The 18,852-nt window shown below is 43.9% G+C and overlaps 1 protein-coding gene across 1 annotated transcript in view; it reads left to right on the top strand.

The window, feature by feature from the left end:
- The first annotated feature begins 5,170 nt into the window (after positions 1-5,170).
- TOR (target of rapamycin) overlaps positions 5,171-18,852 on the top strand; it is a 165,008-nt gene continuing 151,326 nt past the window's right edge. Inside the window, exons 1-10 of the mRNA XM_087690407.1 lie at positions 5,171-5,581; positions 5,790-6,128; positions 6,206-6,280; positions 6,391-6,563; positions 6,977-7,075; positions 7,163-7,322; positions 7,416-7,559; positions 7,639-7,808; positions 8,081-8,285; positions 8,395-8,604. Of these exons, the coding sequence (XP_087546533.1) occupies positions 5,468-5,581; positions 5,790-6,128; positions 6,206-6,280; positions 6,391-6,563; positions 6,977-7,075; positions 7,163-7,322; positions 7,416-7,559; positions 7,639-7,808; positions 8,081-8,285; positions 8,395-8,604 (1,689 nt within the window). The 5' untranslated portion in view covers positions 5,171-5,467. The remainder of the gene's footprint in view (positions 5,582-5,789; positions 6,129-6,205; positions 6,281-6,390; positions 6,564-6,976; positions 7,076-7,162; positions 7,323-7,415; positions 7,560-7,638; positions 7,809-8,080; positions 8,286-8,394; positions 8,605-18,852) is intronic.

The raw sequence follows: 18,852 nt of genomic DNA, 5'->3' as shown, positions 1-18,852 counted from the left end.
ATACCATTCCAACTTCTAAAGGTTATAGTTTTGAATGTAGTCCAACCTTTTTCCACCAATGGTTGATTTGTTTATTATATTATTTACTCAACTTGGACTTTGGGGTTTTAAGGAAGGAGGAATGTTTTTCTAAATGAAGGCCCAACCTAGGGTATGACCAATGATAATAATGTTGACATGGTCCTTCGGTATCTAGGTGATATCAATCGTGTAACCTCCTATCATTGTGTTAGGCTTTTGTATTGCAAATGAGTCTTGTTAGAGCATCTCGAAGTTGTTGTCCACATAGATTTGGTGTTTTTTGGTGGCAAGGTGGCCGTCTAACACTAGCTTGACCATGTTTGTGGCCATTGCCGTTAATCCATCTAGTTGGAGTCTCTACTCCATGAGGATGTTGTGTTGCAACTCTTTAGGAGCCACGTGGCTAGGTGGATGTCAAATGCAATGTAGATGAGGCATAGAAATAGTGCATGATTGAGTAGTTGGTCTTGGAGGTTTGAGCCCAACAAGTCATTTCCTTGTTGGTATGGGAGAGGTGAGCTTGGGGAAGGAGAGAGATTGGTGTCTAAGAAGAGGACATTGCTGCAAAGGTTTGAGCCCAACAAGTCATTTCCTTGTTGGTATGGGAGAGGTGAGCTTGGGGAAGGAGAGAGATCAGTGTCTAAGAAGAGAACATTGCTGCAATCAAAGGCATTATAGGTGAGGTATGCGAGGATCTCCTTTCTTAGCTTTTTGTCCAATTGAGGGTTTCACAAGGCCCTCCTTCTCATGTTGTCAAGTGGGCTGCCAACCATTCCCTCAATTTGAGGCTCATTTTGTATCGTTCTTTATAGATGCCACCGTCATCTTCAGGCGGCCTTATGTCTCAAATATATCCTTGGTCTCAAATGAACATCTATTGCAAGGATATCAATGAGCATCTACTGTAATATTAGTATTTGGATATTGCTATTAAACCTATTGGTCACCTTTCAATAATAGAATATGTTGCTACCAATGTTGATGCCAACTTGGTACTAGTATTGACTACCACCCCACTTCACCCACCTCACCATAGCTTTGCCACTTAGATCTTATCATGTTACCTTGGAGTCATGAGAGATGAAGGCAATTCCATCACCCATGTGAAAAAATTAGCAATTGAGGTCGTTAAGCAAGCTCACATGATGTAGGTAGATGTGGGGACTATTGCAAATATCAATTAGGGAGAAGTTGCTATCCAATCCAAGATAATGCAAATGCCAATGTAGGAGCTAGAACAACTCCTAGTTCCTCCTTGTCGACAATCGTATTAATGTTATTAGTTTTTAACCTTCTTCACAAATTTGCATAACATGAACAATGCACCAATGAGTTGTCCGAGAAAACAGAGGAATGTCACTACTTCCATTGCCACCATCACTATCATGAGTACCCTCTACCACCACCTTGGTTGCTCTTGCATCCTTGTACACACACGTGCATGTGCACGCACGCACGCACACACACACACACATACATACATATGAGAGAGAGAGAGAGAGAGAGAGAGAGAGAGAGAGAGAGAGAGAGAGAGAGAGAGAGAGAGAGAGAGAGAGAGAGAGAGAGAGAGAGAGAGAGAGAGAGAGAGAGAGAGAGAGAGAGAGAGAGAGAGAGAGAGAGAGAGAGAGATTGATTCACCCATGGATGAGAGCACATGTTTACAAGGTGTGAGCGGGAGTCTCTTGAGTTGAGCATGAAGGGGGTTGGCTCGATGGAGTGTAGATTTTTTTAAAACTTTTTTAAAAATTACATATTTGATAATGTGGTCAATAATATATTATGTCAAAACATGTAGTTATTTACAACATTGGCATAAAGCTTTTTGACATCAAAGCTCTCTCCAAGAGCCTTGAGGCTATCTTGCAATAGTGTAGCTTCTTTCTGAAAATTCTAGAAATTGCTAGGTAATCAGTCCTAACAGCATAAATAACTCAATAGTGGACCATTTTTTTTCCTTCTTCATTCCAACTCTATTCATGTTCAACCATATGCAATTCATGGCCATTGCCCTCATCACGTTCCAAATCTTTAGCATTTCTTCATCATCTAAAGAACCTTGCACACCAAAAAGAATTGTCTTCGTCTTTACAATGTCATTTAGACATGCTTGTTTTACCGAATCCTTTATCTTTTTCCACAACAGCATAATCTCTTTGCAAGTCCAAAATACATGCTCAATTGACTCCTTTTGAACACAATGCAATGGGCAGCATGTGCCAACAACTAGTATGCACCTACCTAATCTATCCCTTGTGGGTAGCTTCATAATTACCACCTTCAACAACAACAAATTTAGTTTCTTGTTAGGAGTGGATTTCCATGCTTTGACTAGCCTTCTCCTCTAGGTTTCAACAGAGGTGTGAGAAAACTGACTCTTCCATTTACTATGCACATTAACAAGTATCTCTAGATTTCTGCATGCAAAATCTTTTCCCAATTTGCAGGCTAGCTTGCCTGTATGATTAGTGAGTGACATCCAAATTTTATGGCATCCAATATTAGAAGGTGGGGGCCAAGATTGACTCATGTTTTGAGTCGCCCTTCTAACTCATTCTTCCTCATGCTGTGTAATATCAAACTTGGTCTTGAATTGGTTTGTAGACAATCAGTCTCCCTTCTCAAGGTTCCATATGTCCCTCCATTTAACCATTCCCAAAATTTCTAGTTTTCTTTAAGCTCAGTGTCTGTATTAATAGGCACTTTATCCTCCCTTTAATTTACAGTTGCAAGTATGGTACCCTTTCTCATACATGTATTAGCAAACTTAGTGATATCTCTATCATAGATGGGCCATAGTTATTTGTAAATCTCAATTGGCAAACCATCTAGTCTAGGAGATTTTCCACTTTTCATATTGCTAATTACATATTGGAGTACATCAATAGTGAATAGCCTTGCCAACATCAATGCTACATCTTCCTTGATTACTTTGGTTATTCGCTTAAGGACCTCCTACATCTTGACACCATAATTAGCCTCTACATTGGGCTTGGCTCCCATAATGTTGGACATGTGTTTAACAAACATCTTAGCAATGGAGACAATATTTGAGTATTGTTTGCCTTCATCGTCTTCAATCAATTCAATATGCTCCCTTGTCATACCTTTGTTGCAGAAACTTGTAGAATATGGGTGTAGGGGCATTTTTTTCTATGAAATATTCACATTTCAGTTGCACCTTTGATCCAATGGATAATCTTTGGTTATATCCAACATACATGCTTTGAATTTCACTACATTGTCAAACTCTCTTCTCCTTCTTTTTGGATGTAGCCTGCCATGCTTTTTGACCAGCCCAGTGACCTTATTGACTACCCCTTCTATTTTTAGAAAGGGGTCAACCTACCCTTCAGTAGAAGACTTCTAGACCTCATGCAAGTTCTTTACAAATCTCTTATTTTTCTAAGAATGAAGTGTTAAACATGAACCTGAGGGGGGGGGGGGGGGGGGGCACTCCATGGAACCTTTGGATGAAGTGATTTTAAACATGATTTGCACTACATAGTGATTTGAATCCACAACTTCTACTAGGGCTACTAGGAATCCACCAACCTCCCTTGTTGACATAAGCTCTATCAAGTCCGGTAGTGGTAGCTCTCCAAGAGCTACCAATTTGTTTGTTATGCCATGTAGGTGTGAGTGCTTCCCTTCCCCCATTTATATGAGCTACATCCATAAGTCCCTAGCTCCATAACAAAGTGTACTCCAGTTCTCCTTCTCAGCTTTGATAATGGTTGTACTTCTATGAGACCTATCTCCCTCTTCAAGGACCATATTCTAGTCCCCAACCAAAATGGTGTTCTTCGTATCAATGACATGATCTAGTGTGCCCCATAATTCAACTATGTTAGCAGAGGTATTAGGGCCATAAATAGAGAATACTTGGATCTCCAACTCGAGGAGGAGAGGAGAGGAGAGTAACAATTTGGAAAGCTGACGTGGCATGAGCATTTAAGGGCATTTATTGCCCATTAAGTTGCGTGCTAGGGCGAGCTAATGTGGCTTGGTCCATGTCGCAAGTCTCAGCTCAGGCAAAAGATGGCAGCGAGGCTGAACAACTAAAGAGGAAGGCCATAAAGGGAGAAGATGCTAATGGACCTAGACTATTTGTTCGTTGCTACTAGTAAGTAGCATGATCTTGACATGGTAGAGATCGAGAGGAATCTCAGGCAAAATATGAAATTTTTTCCGAGTGCAGGAAGAAGACCATTATAGAGAAGGGTGTGAAGGTCCTTAGGACACAAGCCTCGTTTTCTTTGCAGAAACTCAAGAATAAATATGCAGATTTATTGCATGTGGGATGTACTTTTACTTCATGGGAAAATTTCATAACAAGGATGATTTTGCTAAATGGTTTCTGCTCACTTATCATGGGAGGGCTTTGCTTTGCTAGTGTAAGTTTGTTGGGAGAGGTTTCTATTTTTCCCTTGTGGGGACCCAGCAAGAGAGAGATTGGATTATCGCTGGCGTTTGGCTATATAGGAAATATTGTCCATGCCTTGACGTGCAGACTACTGACCAATAGGGATTTGAATTCTTGTGGAAATAAAATTGAGTCCCTTCCCAAATGCATCTTATCTGTGTTATAAGACTGGGCACTTTGCTTGGGATTGCAAGCAAAAGGAATCAAAGGAGGAGGCTCCACTTGTTGAGAAGGATAAAGAGGTGGAGGAGAAAGACCCAAAGGGGAAGGCATCGATGGGTGATAACAAAGAAAATTTACCCCCTAGTCAAATTGTATACGAAGGCGAAGAGAGGTATTTAAGCACGACAAACTCAACATAATTTCCAATTCAGAGAAAAGGAGTGCATGGAAAAGATTGATAGGTAGGAGGAAACTTGACTTAATGGTGGTGGTTGTGATGGATAAACTGAAACCCAAGCTGACTTGGAGGAGCAGTGGAGAATCAATTGTATATGTAAGCATCAAGAAAAAAGTTATACATTTGCCATATAGGCTTGTGAAATCCTACAATAAGCTGATAGTATAGACAGAGAAGTATAAATTAGTATGGAAGTATAGATTATCAATTCTCTAGTCTCTCTCTCTCTCCCCCCAAGCCACCAAACCCTCCACAATGCCTTTCCCTTTTTTTGTTGTGAAAATCCCTCACTCTAGCCTTTTTTTTTTTGGGCGTTCAACTCCTGCTCCATAATTCATCACACACACACACACACACACACACACACACTCTCTCTCTCTCTCTCTCTCTCTCTCTCGCTGTGTCCGTGTCCCCCCGCCCGTACCCTCCGCAAGGCTGGCATCAGAGCTTGTATCTCGATTAAACCCTATTGGAATCAGACAGGTACCATCCAAGGATCGAGGATAATCCAGATACTGGCATAAATTTTCAGCTATGGCGGAGCAACTCAATTGCCCTCGTCCCCGGCCGATCTTAGGAGTTGGCAACTGAGCTAAAATTTCAGGTCTGCACAGACCATAGGCATGGCTACGATGCCTGTCCCCCCTCCGCCGTCGCCTGCTCTCCGCCCGCCCGGTGGTGGGACTGACACCCTGCAGCGCCTTCTCGCAGACCTCGGTGTCCGAGGATCCCCCAAGGTTGGTTCGGAGTCTGTCTTATGATCGACGTTCCCTCTGATTGTCGCACCTTTGTATGTTGATCAGTGCTTGATTAAGTCTACTAGTTTTACACTCCCTCTCTCATTGTCTCCTATTGTATTTTGATTTACCTCAATAATTAGACATTCCTTCTCACATTGTCTCCTCTCTGTCTGTTGATCAGTTCTTCTTACTGTCTCTTTTGCAGGATGGGGCTGCCGCTCTTCTCAGAAGGCACATCGAAGAAGAAGCTCGAGACCTTGGGGGAGAGGCCTTTACACGCTTCATGGATAGCCTGTATCATAAAATTAGTTCTTTGATTGAAAGCCCAGAAGTTACGAATAACCTGGGAGCTCTACGTGCCATTGACGAGCTTATCGATGTCAAATTAGGCGAAACAGCATCCAAGCTTTCACGCTTTGCAGTGCATTTACAGCATATATTTAAGGAGAAACATGATCTTGACGTTCTTGTCCTTGCAAGCAAGGTTCTGGGGCATTTTGCAAGAGCTGGTGGGGCAACGATGGCAGATGAAGTAGAGCACCAGGTCCGTAGGACCTCCTGTGTTTCCGTTTCCAAGGGTTTCCTGAATGCATGGCCCACTGACACGTTGCATGCTTTCAGGTAAAGCATGCATTAGACTGGCTGCAGGGAGATCGTGTGGAATCTCGACGCTTTGCAGCTGTCCTTATCCTTAAAGTGAGTGCAGATTGTTATTACGGTTATTGCCTTGATTCATGCTACTTGTTTCCATTGTATGATCCTAGTGCAGGGTTATGGACAATAATCATCATGGTAACCCAATGCAGGAGATGGCTGAGAATGCACCAACAATGTTCAATGTTCATGTCCCTGAGTTTGTGGATGCAGTATGGGTTGCTTTGCGAGACCAAAAGTTACATGTGAGAGATCGGGCTGTGGAGGCATTAAGGGCCTGTCTCTGTGTGATTGAAAAACGAGAAACTCGGTGGAGAGTGCAATGGTATGCAATCTTGAATGTTTTCCTAAACAGCTGGTTTATCAGCTGAATCAAAGGAGCTATGTTTATGATCTATGCCAGAGGAATTTGTTTACTATATATGAATGGTGAAGTTGATATCTAAGCTTTTAGAGCCCAAGGATTAGAAGAGCAGATACTTCACAGATGCAGAGTTTGTAGGTTGAGCTGAAAAAGTTTTATTATGGTGCGTTTGTGCTTTTTCTGGTAAACTTGGGTTGCTTTCAGTGGTGTTTGAAATGCAGAGCATATTAGACATAAAGTGCCCCAGACCATCTCTATCATAACGTGGCACCCTGTTCCAGAAGCATTCCCCTGCTATCCTTTTGTTTGTATCTTAGAAAAGGAGGCTGGATATAAAGAAGAGAGTTTCACTTATAAGTATCCTTCACTTGCAGGTATTATCGCATGTTTGAAGCAACCCAAGATGGACTTGGAAAGAATGCAAGTGTTGAGAGCATACATGGGTCATTGCTTGCGGTTGGAGAACTTTTAAGGTTAGTGAGCAACTTATAATGCTGCTCTTTATGTTTGCAATGCAAAATACATGGTTTGAGTGCCTTACAACTTACTCCTTTGAACAGGAATACTGGTGAATTTATGATGTCACGGTATAAGGAGGTAGCAGACATTGTTTTCAAGTACCGTGAACACCGTGATCGTTTAGTTCGAAGAAGCATTACTGCATTGCTTCCTCGTATTGCCCATTTTTTAAGGGATCGCTTTGTCTCTTCATATCTGAAGGTGTGCATCCATCCCTGGGTTTGATCTTGAGCTAATTCAGATCTCCTATGCATTTGGAGTTACCTGTTTGATTTCAAATATTTGACTATACAGATTTGTATGGAGCATTTGCTTGCTGTTATGCGGCATCCTACAGAACGTGGCAGTGGATTTGATGCATTGGCAGAGATGGCAGGTGCTGTGGGTGGTGAATTAGAGCCCTATTTGCCAGTCGTGACAAGTCTTTTACGAGATGCAGTGAGTTGCTTTTTTCCATCGTCTTTAGTGACAATATTTGTTGGAGAATCATAGCTAGTTAAGTTACCTTTTTATACAGATTGCTCCCCGTAGAGGCAGACCTTCCATGGAAGCACTGGCTTGTGTTGGTAGTCTAGCAAAAGCTATGGGGACTGCTATGGAAGAGCATGTACGGGGCATATTGGATGCAATGTTTGCAGCAGGGTTGTCTCCCACTTTGGTTGAAGCTCTTGAAAATATTGTTTCCAGGTAGGCACACTTGTTACTGCAGGAAAGACTTTGGGTACTTTACAGACTTGCTGGAATTTTTTTTGGGTATTAGGCATGGATCATATTACTGTGCATGACTTCCACTATATACAAAGATAACTGTTTTGATGCACTACTACTGTTTTATTGCCATACTTTACTTTGAAACTGCCCAGTCACACTGGGTGTGCAATTTCTGGTTGGTTTATGTCCTTTTGCAATTTCTGGTTGCTTCATGAACCTTACAGCTACCATTTTGTGTTGATTGTTAGCTTACCTTCTTTGCTTCCTACCGTCCAAGATCGTTTGTTGGATTCCATTTCCCATGTGTTGGCAAAATCATCATATCGTTTGCCCAAGGCAACTGTTGTACCTACCCGTGTGCCCCCAGTTCCTAGCTCGCCACAGCCATCAGAGATAAATGCATCTGCTTTGGTACAACTGGCTCTGAGAACGTTAACAACCTTTGACTTAATGGTTTGTTTCTTGTATCTCTGATCCGGGGTTGTCAGTACTTGATTCTAGGTAGGTGAAATTTTCAAGTAAGAGAGTGATGTGTGTTGTGTGCATGTGAACTTTTGTACAGGGTCATGAATTGTTGGAATTTACAAGAGAAGCTGTGGTGTCCTACTTGGAGGATGAAGACCCAATAACAAGAAGGGATGCTGCTGTTTGCTGTTGTAGGCTTATGGAACACTCGTTTCTGTCCTTTGGATCAGCAAATTCTAGATATTCTTCAAACAGAAATACCCGACTTCGGGCAGGGTCTTGGAGGCGGAGACATCTGATTGAAGAGGTATCGTTCTTTGCTTTTTCATTTTGGGTGATGTTTGGTGATGCTAAAGAGTGATTGAGGATGCTTATTTGTGTGGCATTTATATGTATTATCTTGAACTCAGTCACAAGTGCAAATAAGTTTGACAAAAACAATTAAGACCCCTAAAAGAACATGCCAACAGCATGCTATCCATTTCCTCAATACCTTATCCGGCTCTGGCCCCCAAACAAGAAGAAGAAGAAGAAAAAGAAGAAAAAAATACACAAAGAAAAGGAAAAAATGAACATTTGAGGAGTGTACCTTATTCTAAGACAGTTGAGCTCAAAGTCTACAATGTAAGATGTTTGACTAAACAAATACACTACAAGTTCAACACATCCATGAGGAGTCACTCCTTTCTCATTGTTGGGCAACACTTGAGCAAGATTTCCGCCCCAAACTACATGCAAGTAGAGTGGACTTAGGGCTTTGTCACAGATGAGAGTTGATTGGTAGCATTACTGTTTGGTGTAATGCGCCTAGGCATCTCCCACATACACATGCTCGTATGCCAAGCAGGTGATGATGGGATAGGCGGATAACATGTAAGAAGAGGGGCATGAATGGTTAGATAGGTCATGGTGACGACAAATCATGGTGTGCAGGGTTGTGGCCAATAGTGTTAGCAGATTAGTTAGTTCATGGTTGAGTCTGTACATGTGGTACAATAGGCTGGGCACAAAGATATTTTAGGCATTTTATTTGCCAGCATTTATTTTGTGTTTTGGCATTATTGCAGCCAGTGGGCCAACATTTAATGCTGGCCGACCAATCATATTTTTGGCATTTATTTGGCCTATATGTTCTCAAGCTCCCTCCTCCACATTCATTCATCACTTGACAGTTCTTGGAGAGAGGGAGCATGTGCTAGTGCCTCCATAGCCAGTGACTCTTCTATACTGTCTCATGTCTTGGTATATGGATTCCATTTCCCGAGCATACATTTGAGTTCTCATTTGTATTGTGTGCTTTCTTTCCCTTTCTCTCTTGTCTTGTGTTTCAACAGTTTATTACATCTTATGTTTACGCTTTCATTGCTGCACCACTTCTGACATGGTATCAGATTTCAAGATTAGTGCTCCTGCTATGTTTTCTTGCTGATTTTAGGATTGTTTTCACCCTTGCTGATCAGGCGGCTGCTGCTCCAACTAGGCGATCTGTTTTACCTGCGTTTTTTGCTGATGTCAGTATCTGTACAACCTGTGCATTTGTTTCAGCTTGTGTTTTGGTGCCTCAGCATCTCCTCTTGGTTGGGCGCTTGCATTATTAGGCTGTTTTTGTCAGACCTGATTATTACACGTGGAGTGCGGTGATGAAGGCCTAGTTTATCCAAAAGCGGTTATGGTATGTGGTTGGCGGAGCTATGGCACGTCCTCAAATAGCCTTCTCTTGTTCCATCTGATTTTGATGAAGGCAACCATGAGGAGGCAGTGCTTACATGGGATTCGGATGATGCCCGTGCTTATTCGGCCTTACTTCGGTGTATTTTTAAAGAAGTCCTACCGGCGGTCACCTCTTGCAGGACAGCTTGAGACATATGGTTGAAGTTGCAGTTGATGTACGAGGCTCCTTCCACCATGAGGGCCGTTACTTTCAATTGCCAGCTTCAACAACTGAAGTTTGAACCCAAAGATATGATCTAATCATTTCTCCTTCGAGTTACCCAACTCCAGGATCAGCTTCGCACATGCAGTCTGCCCTATCAGAGCCACATCTTGTTAGTACGGTACTCTACAAGCTTCCTCGGGAGTTTGATGAAGTGGCGAATGCTTTACGGGCGTAGACATCTATGACTCTTGTCAGTTTTCTTCATATGTCCTCGATGCTACTTGAGTATGAGGCTACTTTGTAACTATAGGGGATGCTTCCATCACATTGTGTGTAGTGATGGGGTCAGGCACGGAGATAGAGATAGACAGTCAATATGCGTAGTGAGAGACAGAGTGAGATAGAGCAGAGTATAGAGTGAGCACGTTTGTAGGTACATTGATGAGTATGTACCTTTAGGTTTTTAGATAGATATATATGTGTAAGTACAAATGCTAAGGGTGTATTCACACCCGAGCACATTTAAAAGGCACGAGGTCTTTATTCCCAACAACCTCCCACCTAAAGGCAATGTGCCTTAAGAGGGGAAAAGAATCAGCTAAGTCTAGGTATGTACAAAGCTGAAATACATATATCTATCCAACTCCCATCATTTGTCGGCAATGAGCAAACTGCTCTGCTGGAAGACCCTTTGTGAGAAGGTCTGCAGGGTTATCATTTGTATGCACTTTGACAAGCTCAATGCTCTTGCTGCCAAGTACATCTTTGATGAAGTGATTCTTCACTTGTATGTGCTTTGTCTTTGCATGAAAGACAGGATTCTGTGCTAGCATAATAGCACTCTGACTATCGCAACGGAGAACATGTAACTCTGTGATGCCAAGCTCTCCCACCAGACATGAAAGCCATAAAGCCTCCTTGCATGCCTCAGTGGCAGCCACATACTTTGCCTTTGTAGTAGACAATGCAACACACTTTTGTAGCTTGGAGATCCAAGAGGCTGCTCCACCTGTGAAAGTAAACACATACCCAGAATTGGACTTTCTGCAGTCCGCATGATTAGCATAGTCTACATCCGTAAAGCCAACAATAGATGCCTTCAGCTTTCCAAAGCAAATGCACAACTCTTTTCGGGCTGTTTATGCATGTGATCTTCTCGGAAGATAATGTCATTGCTGCGTACCGCTTTCCTTTTCTCAGGATCCCACAATTTATAACCCATTTCACCCTCGTCACTACATCCTAGGAAAATGCATTTACAGGACTTTGGCTCAAGTTTGTTGCGTTTTTCTTTACGAATGCGCACAAAAGCCTCGCAACCAAACATTTTCAGACGAGCATATGAAGGAGGCTTGCTTGACCACGCTTACTAGGGAACTTCCCCTCCCCTCCGCCAAAAGACATGTTTGGTGACCGATTAATTAAGTGAACGGTTGTCACAACAGCCTCTGCCCAAAAACCATGGGGTAATGCAGCATAAGACAGCATCGTACTACGGACCTTATCCTGTTTGGTCCGATTCATACGCTTTGCAACTCCATTTTGGGGTGGATTATGAGGGACAGTGAGCTCCCTCTTTATCCCTTTGCTGTCACAAAATGCCTGAAAAGCCTTGGACACATATTCCCCACCATTGTCAGAGCGAAGACACTTAAGTGTCTTATTAGTTTGATTTTCAACCAATGCTAAGAATTTTCTGAAGTTGTCAAGCACTTCATTCTTGCTACGAATAGGGTAAACCCATACCTTCTGTGTAGCATCATCAACAAAGGTGACAAAATATTTATTTCCCGCTAAAGATAATCCTGGCATCTGACATACATCTGAATGTACTAACTCTAGAGGAGAAGATTTTAAAGAAAGAGACTTTTAGTGAGACGTTGTGCATGTTTGCCATAAATACAATGATCACAATGCTCAAAATCAGCATAACGAAGACAAGGCAAGTAACCCAAACGAGAAAGCACTTTCATTCATGTTTGACTCATGTGTCCCAACCGGCCATGCCATAAAGAAACACTTGGTTGCTTGGTCACGGCAACAACATGGTTGCGCACACTAGATACATGAAGTGGATACAAAGTATCACTCTTTCAACCTCTGCCAATAACCCTAGATTCCTTACAAATCTTCCATTTTCCATCACCAAAGGTGGTATGAAAACCATCAACATCTAGCTGCCCTTTGCTAATCAAGCTCTTTTTGAGCTGAGGTACATGCCGTACATGTTGAAGTGTGAAGATAGAGCCATACTGAAATTGCAACTGCACACTGTCAATACTTGCAATGTCACATGCATAGTTGTCCCGAAGATGGATCACACCATGTCGACCCCTTGTATAGGCAGAGAACCACTCAGGATGAGGGGTGACATGAAAGGAAGCACCTGAATCAAGAATCTAAGTATGCATGTCATCATCTATATATGCAAGTAAAGCATGTGCACTAAAGTGTGAAGAGACCAAGAGTACGTCATTCCCACTGTCACTGTCATGAGTGACTACATTCACCTCTTCAATTTTGACACTTCTCTTCTTAGGCGGACTGTCTTTTTTCTTTCCTTGCTATCATCTGTCTTCTTGCCCTTTCCTTTCTCTTTCTTCCATTTGTAGCAGTCACATTTAAAGTGACCCTTCTTGCCACAATGATGGCATTCAACATCCTTGCCACGTGATTTACTGCGTCCCTTGTTATCATATTTGCCTGTCTATTGTGATCTGCCCCTAGTATGCAAAGCACTAGAAGACTTACTGGATGCATTGTTCTGCCGATTCATTTCTTCCATGAGAAGAGCACTCTCTACCTCAGCATACAAAAGAATCGCTTTAGAATTGCTCATAGCGGTCTTGAATGTATCCCAACTCTCTGGCAAAGTGCAAAGCAAGAACATAGCCTTAAATTCTTCATCAATCAAGAATTTCAAGGCAATCAGCTAGCTGGAAATGGAGTTAAACTTGTTAGCAGTCAGAGACCTTGTCCAGGTGCAGTCGGACAGTTTCTGTCCAGGTGCAGTCGGACTGCCATGTGGCAGTCGGACCTGTCCTGTCAGTCAGCTGCATTTAATGCAGCCGACAGGTCTTTTCTGGCGCCCTGTTTCCTGGCTATTTATAGCCGAGGTTTTCAGCAGTCTCTCGCACTTTTTTGCTCGCAGATTACAAACTGGTGGCACGCGCAGATTCCGTCTCTATTTGCAGATTTCTGACAGGAGATAGTGCAGACTGCAGCGGACTTCGAGGTGAACAGCAGGTTGCATCGTCGAGGTGGAGACACGCAGTTCAGCACACTGCGCCCGTGTACATATATGCATATCTTTGTATACATCACACTTTATACAGCAGATCTTCAGCTTCCATTGTCTCTTTCTCTCTTCTCTCTCTGCGTTCTCTCTCTCTCAGTCCTACGCTTCCGCACCGCTGCACTCTGACATGGTATCAGAGCAGTGTTGAAGGGTTGATTGAGCGCAGAACCAACCTGAAGAGGAGTTTCTATAAAAACACAAGGTTGCGTTTTCAGCATTTGAGGGCAGGCAGGAGGGCTGCGCCTCAGAACAAGGCTGAAGCGAGCGTGGGCGCGCAGGAAAGGAGTCCAGGTGGTGGATTTGCTGCTGTTTTTTGCTGGTTGACGAGGAGGAAGTTTGAGTTTTCAGCTTTCAAGTGCAGGTTTTGCTTTTTCATCGCCTCCGGCGGGTGAAGAAGTTTTAGGACGCGGAAGAGCCCTAGCAGGCTGAGTTTTCACAGTCAGTGGTGGTTGCTTTTGCGTTTGTGAAGGCATTAACAGGTGAAGATGTCTACAGAGATTGACTTGGAGTTCCAGACGATTATGGACCGGAAGGTGCCTGTCTTACCGGTTCTTCCCGCAGATTAGAAGCTCGATGGCGAGAACTACCGCCTCTGGCGCGTCATGATGTTGGCCATCCTTGAGTCCTATGATTTGGCGGAGCTTGTACAGGTGGAGATCGACCGGCCCTCGGTAAGAGATGAGTCCAAACTCTCTTTCGATGCTCGTGCGGAGTTGGCCAAGGCTCAGTCTCACTGGGACAAACTGAATGCCAGGATTCGTTCCTTTCTTTTTCTGTCTTGTACTACAGCCGTGATAGCTCACACCGAGCACTTGACGGTGGCTCGGGAGATATGGCTGGAGCTTGATCAGATGTACGAGTCCTTGCGTGGGAGCTCGTACTTCATGCTGATCGTAGATGACTACAGCAGGATGATATGGGCCTATTTCTTGGTATTGAAGTCAGAAGCTTTCTCCCACTTCAAGGATTGGCTTCTCTTTGAGGAGAGCCAATCAGGTCGGAGATTGAAGACCTTGCGATCCGACAAGGGTGGTGAATTTGTTTCTAATGAGTTTGCTCGTTTTTGTGCAGATAAAGGTATTCACCAGGAGTTTGCTAATACCAACACTCCTCAAGAAAATGGCATTCTTGAACGGAAAAACCGCAGTGTGATCGAGATGGCGCGCACCATGATGGAGCACCGACAGACCCCTCAAGTTCTGTGGGCCGAGGCTGTGGCTACTGCAGTCCACATCCTTAATCGATCCCCCACTTCGGCCGTTGATGGGATGACACCTTTTGAGGCTTACTTTGGGACTAAGCCCGATGCTTTTTACTTTAGGGTCTTTGGGTGTGATGCCTATGTTCACATTTCCAAGGCTCACCGTAATAAATTTGAAGCAACTTCCCGAAGACAGGTATTTGTTGGCTACAGCTCCCAGTCCCAAGGCTATTGATTGTATGATCCCGTCAAGCGGGATGTGTACACTAGTCGAGATGTGCGGTTTGTGGAGGTTCCGGCCATATCAACAGGTGAGGAGCATCCCGTTCTTGGAGATCCAGGGGAGAGTTGGACTCCCGCTACAGTTCCTTTGGAGCCCGTGCCTTTTGATTCTGATTTTGTTTCTGTTTCTGACACAGAGTCTACTGTTCCACCGGTCACCCCCGAGGAGTTACCACCGGTGGATATCCCAGAGTCTTTAGTTGATGGAGAGCGACGAGGGGAGGTCCGGTCTCCTTCTCGTTGGGCCCGTGACACACTTCGTGATTCAGGGATCGAGGGGGTCCCTGAGGAGTGGGGACCGCAGGTTGGTCCGCGGCACCAGGCACATACTACCGAGCTTGTTTGCTCTAACTATTGTTTGATGATCCGTGTTATGCAGGATCGAGAGCCCACCTCCGTGAAGGAGGCTTTACAGTCCGCACCATGGAAGAAAGCTATGGAAGCCGAGTTGGAGGCTATTGAGAGGAATTGCACTTGGTCACTCGTGCCATGCCCCCCCAATAAGAAGGTGATTGGCGTCAAATGGGTCTTCAAGACCAAATACCTTAGCGACGGTTCTTTGGATAAGCACAACCTCACCTTGTTGCTAAAGGTTTTGCACAGCGCCTAGGGATTGATTGTCATGATACTTTTGCCCCCACTGCTTGTATAGCGACCATTAGAGCTGTTCTTGCCTTGGCTGGCCATAGGAGATGGCCTGTTTACCAGTTGGATGTGAAGTCAACCTTCCTCAATGGTGATTTGAAGGAGGAGATCTATGTTGAGCAGCCTCTTGGCTTTGGATCTTCAGATGGGAAAGTCTACAGGTTGAAGAAGGCCCTGTATGGCCTCAAGCAGGCTCCGCGTGCATGGAATGAGAAGATTGATTCGTTCCTTCAGTCACAGTTGGGATATTGGCGTTCTAAGGCCGATCCGCAGCTTTATGTTCACACTTCCGAGGATGGTTGTGTGCTTTTTGTGTTATATGTTGATGATTTGATTGTCACAGGTAATCATGCACAGAAGGTCCAAGAGACGAAGGTAGCTTTACATCGGACGTTCGCGATGACGGACTTGGGTCTACTCCATTTCTTTTTGGGCCATGAGATTTATCAATCTCAGAGGGGGATCTTTATCTCTCAGCAGAGATATGTACAGGAGCTCTTGGTTTATTTTGTGATGGAGGATTGTCGGACCCTTTCTACTCCTATGGATCCGAACTGGAAGGCCACTTCCCATTCAGCTTCTCCCATGGCGGATGCTTCCCGTTATCGTTAGTTGATTGGATCCTTGATTTGGCTTCTCAACACTTGTGTTGATCTTTGTTTTGCTGTTGGGTTCTTGGTAGGGTTCATGAGTGAACCTCAGATGGTGCATTGGCAGGCTGCTCAGAGGATACTTCGGTATTTGAGGGGGATGTCTGATTTAGGGATTCATTATCCTGCAGGGACAGATGGTACAGATCTTGTACTTGCAGGTTGGAGCGACTCGGATTGGGCCGGTGATGTGGACCACAGGCGGTCTACTACAGGTTACTGTTTTACCTTGGGTTCAGGTGTTATCTCATGGAGTAGCAAGAAGCAGCCCACGGTAGCCCTTTCGTCTACTGAGGTGGAGTATCGGGCCGCGTCTTCCACCACATGTGAGGCTATGTGGCTTCGGAGATTATTAGAGGAGCTTGGCTGCCCCTAGACTCGTCCTACTTTGCTGCATTGTGACAATGAGAGTTGCATTGCCTTGGCACAGAATCCTGTTTTTCATGCCCGGACGAAGCACATAGAGATCGAGTACCACTTCATCTGTGAGAAGCTTCTGGATGAAACCATCACTGTGGAGTACTGCAAGACGGAGGACAATCTTGCAGATTTGTTTACGAAGGCACTTCCCCAGGCTCTACTTCGGAGACATTCCAGATCCCTCAGGCTTCTACCCCGCCCAGGCTCTGAGAGGGGGTGTTAGCAGTCAGAGACCCTGTCCAGGTGCAGTCGGACAGTTTCTGTCCAGGTGCAGTCGGACTGCCACGTGGCAGTCCGACCTGTCCTGTCAGTCGGCTTTTCTGGCGCCCCGTTTCCTGGCTATTTATAGCCAAGGTTTTCAGCAGTCTCTCGCACTTTTTGCTCGCAGATTACAGACTGGTGGCACGTGCAGATTCCGTTTCTGTTCGCAGATTTCTGACAGGAGACAATGCAGACTGCAGCGGACTTCGAGGTGAACAGTAGGTTGCATCGTCGAGGTGGAGACACGCAGTCCAATGCAGTGCGCCCGTGTACATATCTGCATATCTTTGTATACAGCACACTTTATACAGCAGATCTTCATCTTCCACTCTCTTTCTCTCTCTTCTCTCTCTGCGTTCTCTCTCTTAGTCCTACGCTTCCGCACCGCTGCACTTTGACAAAACTCACTCAACTGAGTAGACATTGTTGTATCCTCTTTCATGCGCAAATCCATAAGCTTTTTCAGCCAATACACTTTGCTTGGGGCACTCTTCTGTGCATACAGTTCTTCCAGTCAAGTCCAAATATTATATGCAAAATCCAAACCTTCAATGTTAAACAGCAAGGCATCAGAAATCGATAGCTCGATGATTGAGCGTGCAAGCTCATTTAACTCATCCCAATCTTCTTGTTCCACGTCTGCAGGCTTTGCCCCTTTGGTTTTAATCGGCTTTGCCTGCTTCTTCTGCAACAGGATATTGTAGCACTATTTTTGCCAGACAGCAAAGTTATGTGCTCCTTCAAGCTTCTTAATGTGCATGAGATTACTGTTGTCACTGCTGCCAGCCATGATTTTCAGCCCAAATGTGACCAAAAAACAGCAAATGCAGGCCCAAAGCTGTCACCCAAGTGACCAAGGTACAAACAAGTACCAATCATCAATAAATGACCATGCAGAAGCACAGATTTCAGATCTGTAAATAAATTTACAGCTGTTCCAAGGGCATGCTCATCACATTACATGAGAAGTCCTAAAATTTTAGCTGCAATTTCTGTTGTACGTGTACCCACGGGCACGAAATTTGATACACATGGTCAAAAGCCCCAAAATTTTGTGCTCAAAGCATCAACCATTTACTGCACTGTGTTTGACATGCCTAGAACATGCCAATTTTGCCAAAATGGAGCAATTTCAGCAAAACCCCCAAATTTCACTGACCGATCTGTTTTGATTGCATTAATACATGTTCTCGAAAGCATAAAACATGCAAAATTAGCAAAATTTCACAAGATTTTGCAAAAGCCCCAAATTTCACAAGATTTTGCAATAGGCGATTATTGATGATTTTATGAATTTCTATCTCCTTCAGAGGGGGATGTCTTGGCTTGTATCAGTGAGGCTCCTTCCATAGAAAGCTCTTCTAGCTTATCATGGACCTCAAGGGGGGTTTTGGTCCATTGCAACCATTCATCTGCGGACGTTTATATACCATCGTGAGAGCTATGGTCTTCATCCTCTTCCTATTTTGGCATTGAAATTTGACACCAAAGATCTTTAGGTCTCGAGCCATGGATTTTCAAATGTGGCATGTCTTGTCCATTATGGAGACAAGGATAGTGTCCTCTCCCTTGAGGCCTAGGGCTAGGCTAGCCTTTGTATTCTTACTAGCATGGAGACAGAGCTTGTGGTTTCTCTCAAGGTTGAGTTTTAGGCATCTTTGCTCATCACCTTGGATACTTTCATCCTCTTGAGTTTTAAGCCACGGTGCAGGTGTTTCTTTCATTTTCCATCAGGTTCTTTGCACCACAAGCTCTAGTGTTTACCCCTTCTCTTGTGAAGGATGCTATTTCACTCTTATCTTAGCTGTCAACGATCTTTGTCACTAATACCCTTGCCACATAACTGTTCATTATTGTGGATTCTATTATCAATTATTCCTCTTATTTAAAAGAAAAAGATGTTACATAAGTTATATTTACTT

This window comes from Lygodium microphyllum, chromosome 2 (assembly GCF_053477565.2).
Source record: "Lygodium microphyllum isolate KBCC chromosome 2, Lygodium_microphyllum_v1.1.10, whole genome shotgun sequence".
Classification (NCBI taxonomy): domain Eukaryota; kingdom Viridiplantae; phylum Streptophyta; class Polypodiopsida; order Schizaeales; family Lygodiaceae; genus Lygodium; species Lygodium microphyllum.
Note: the sequence above shows the minus strand (reverse complement) of the source record. Positions and strands in the feature narration are given on the sequence as shown.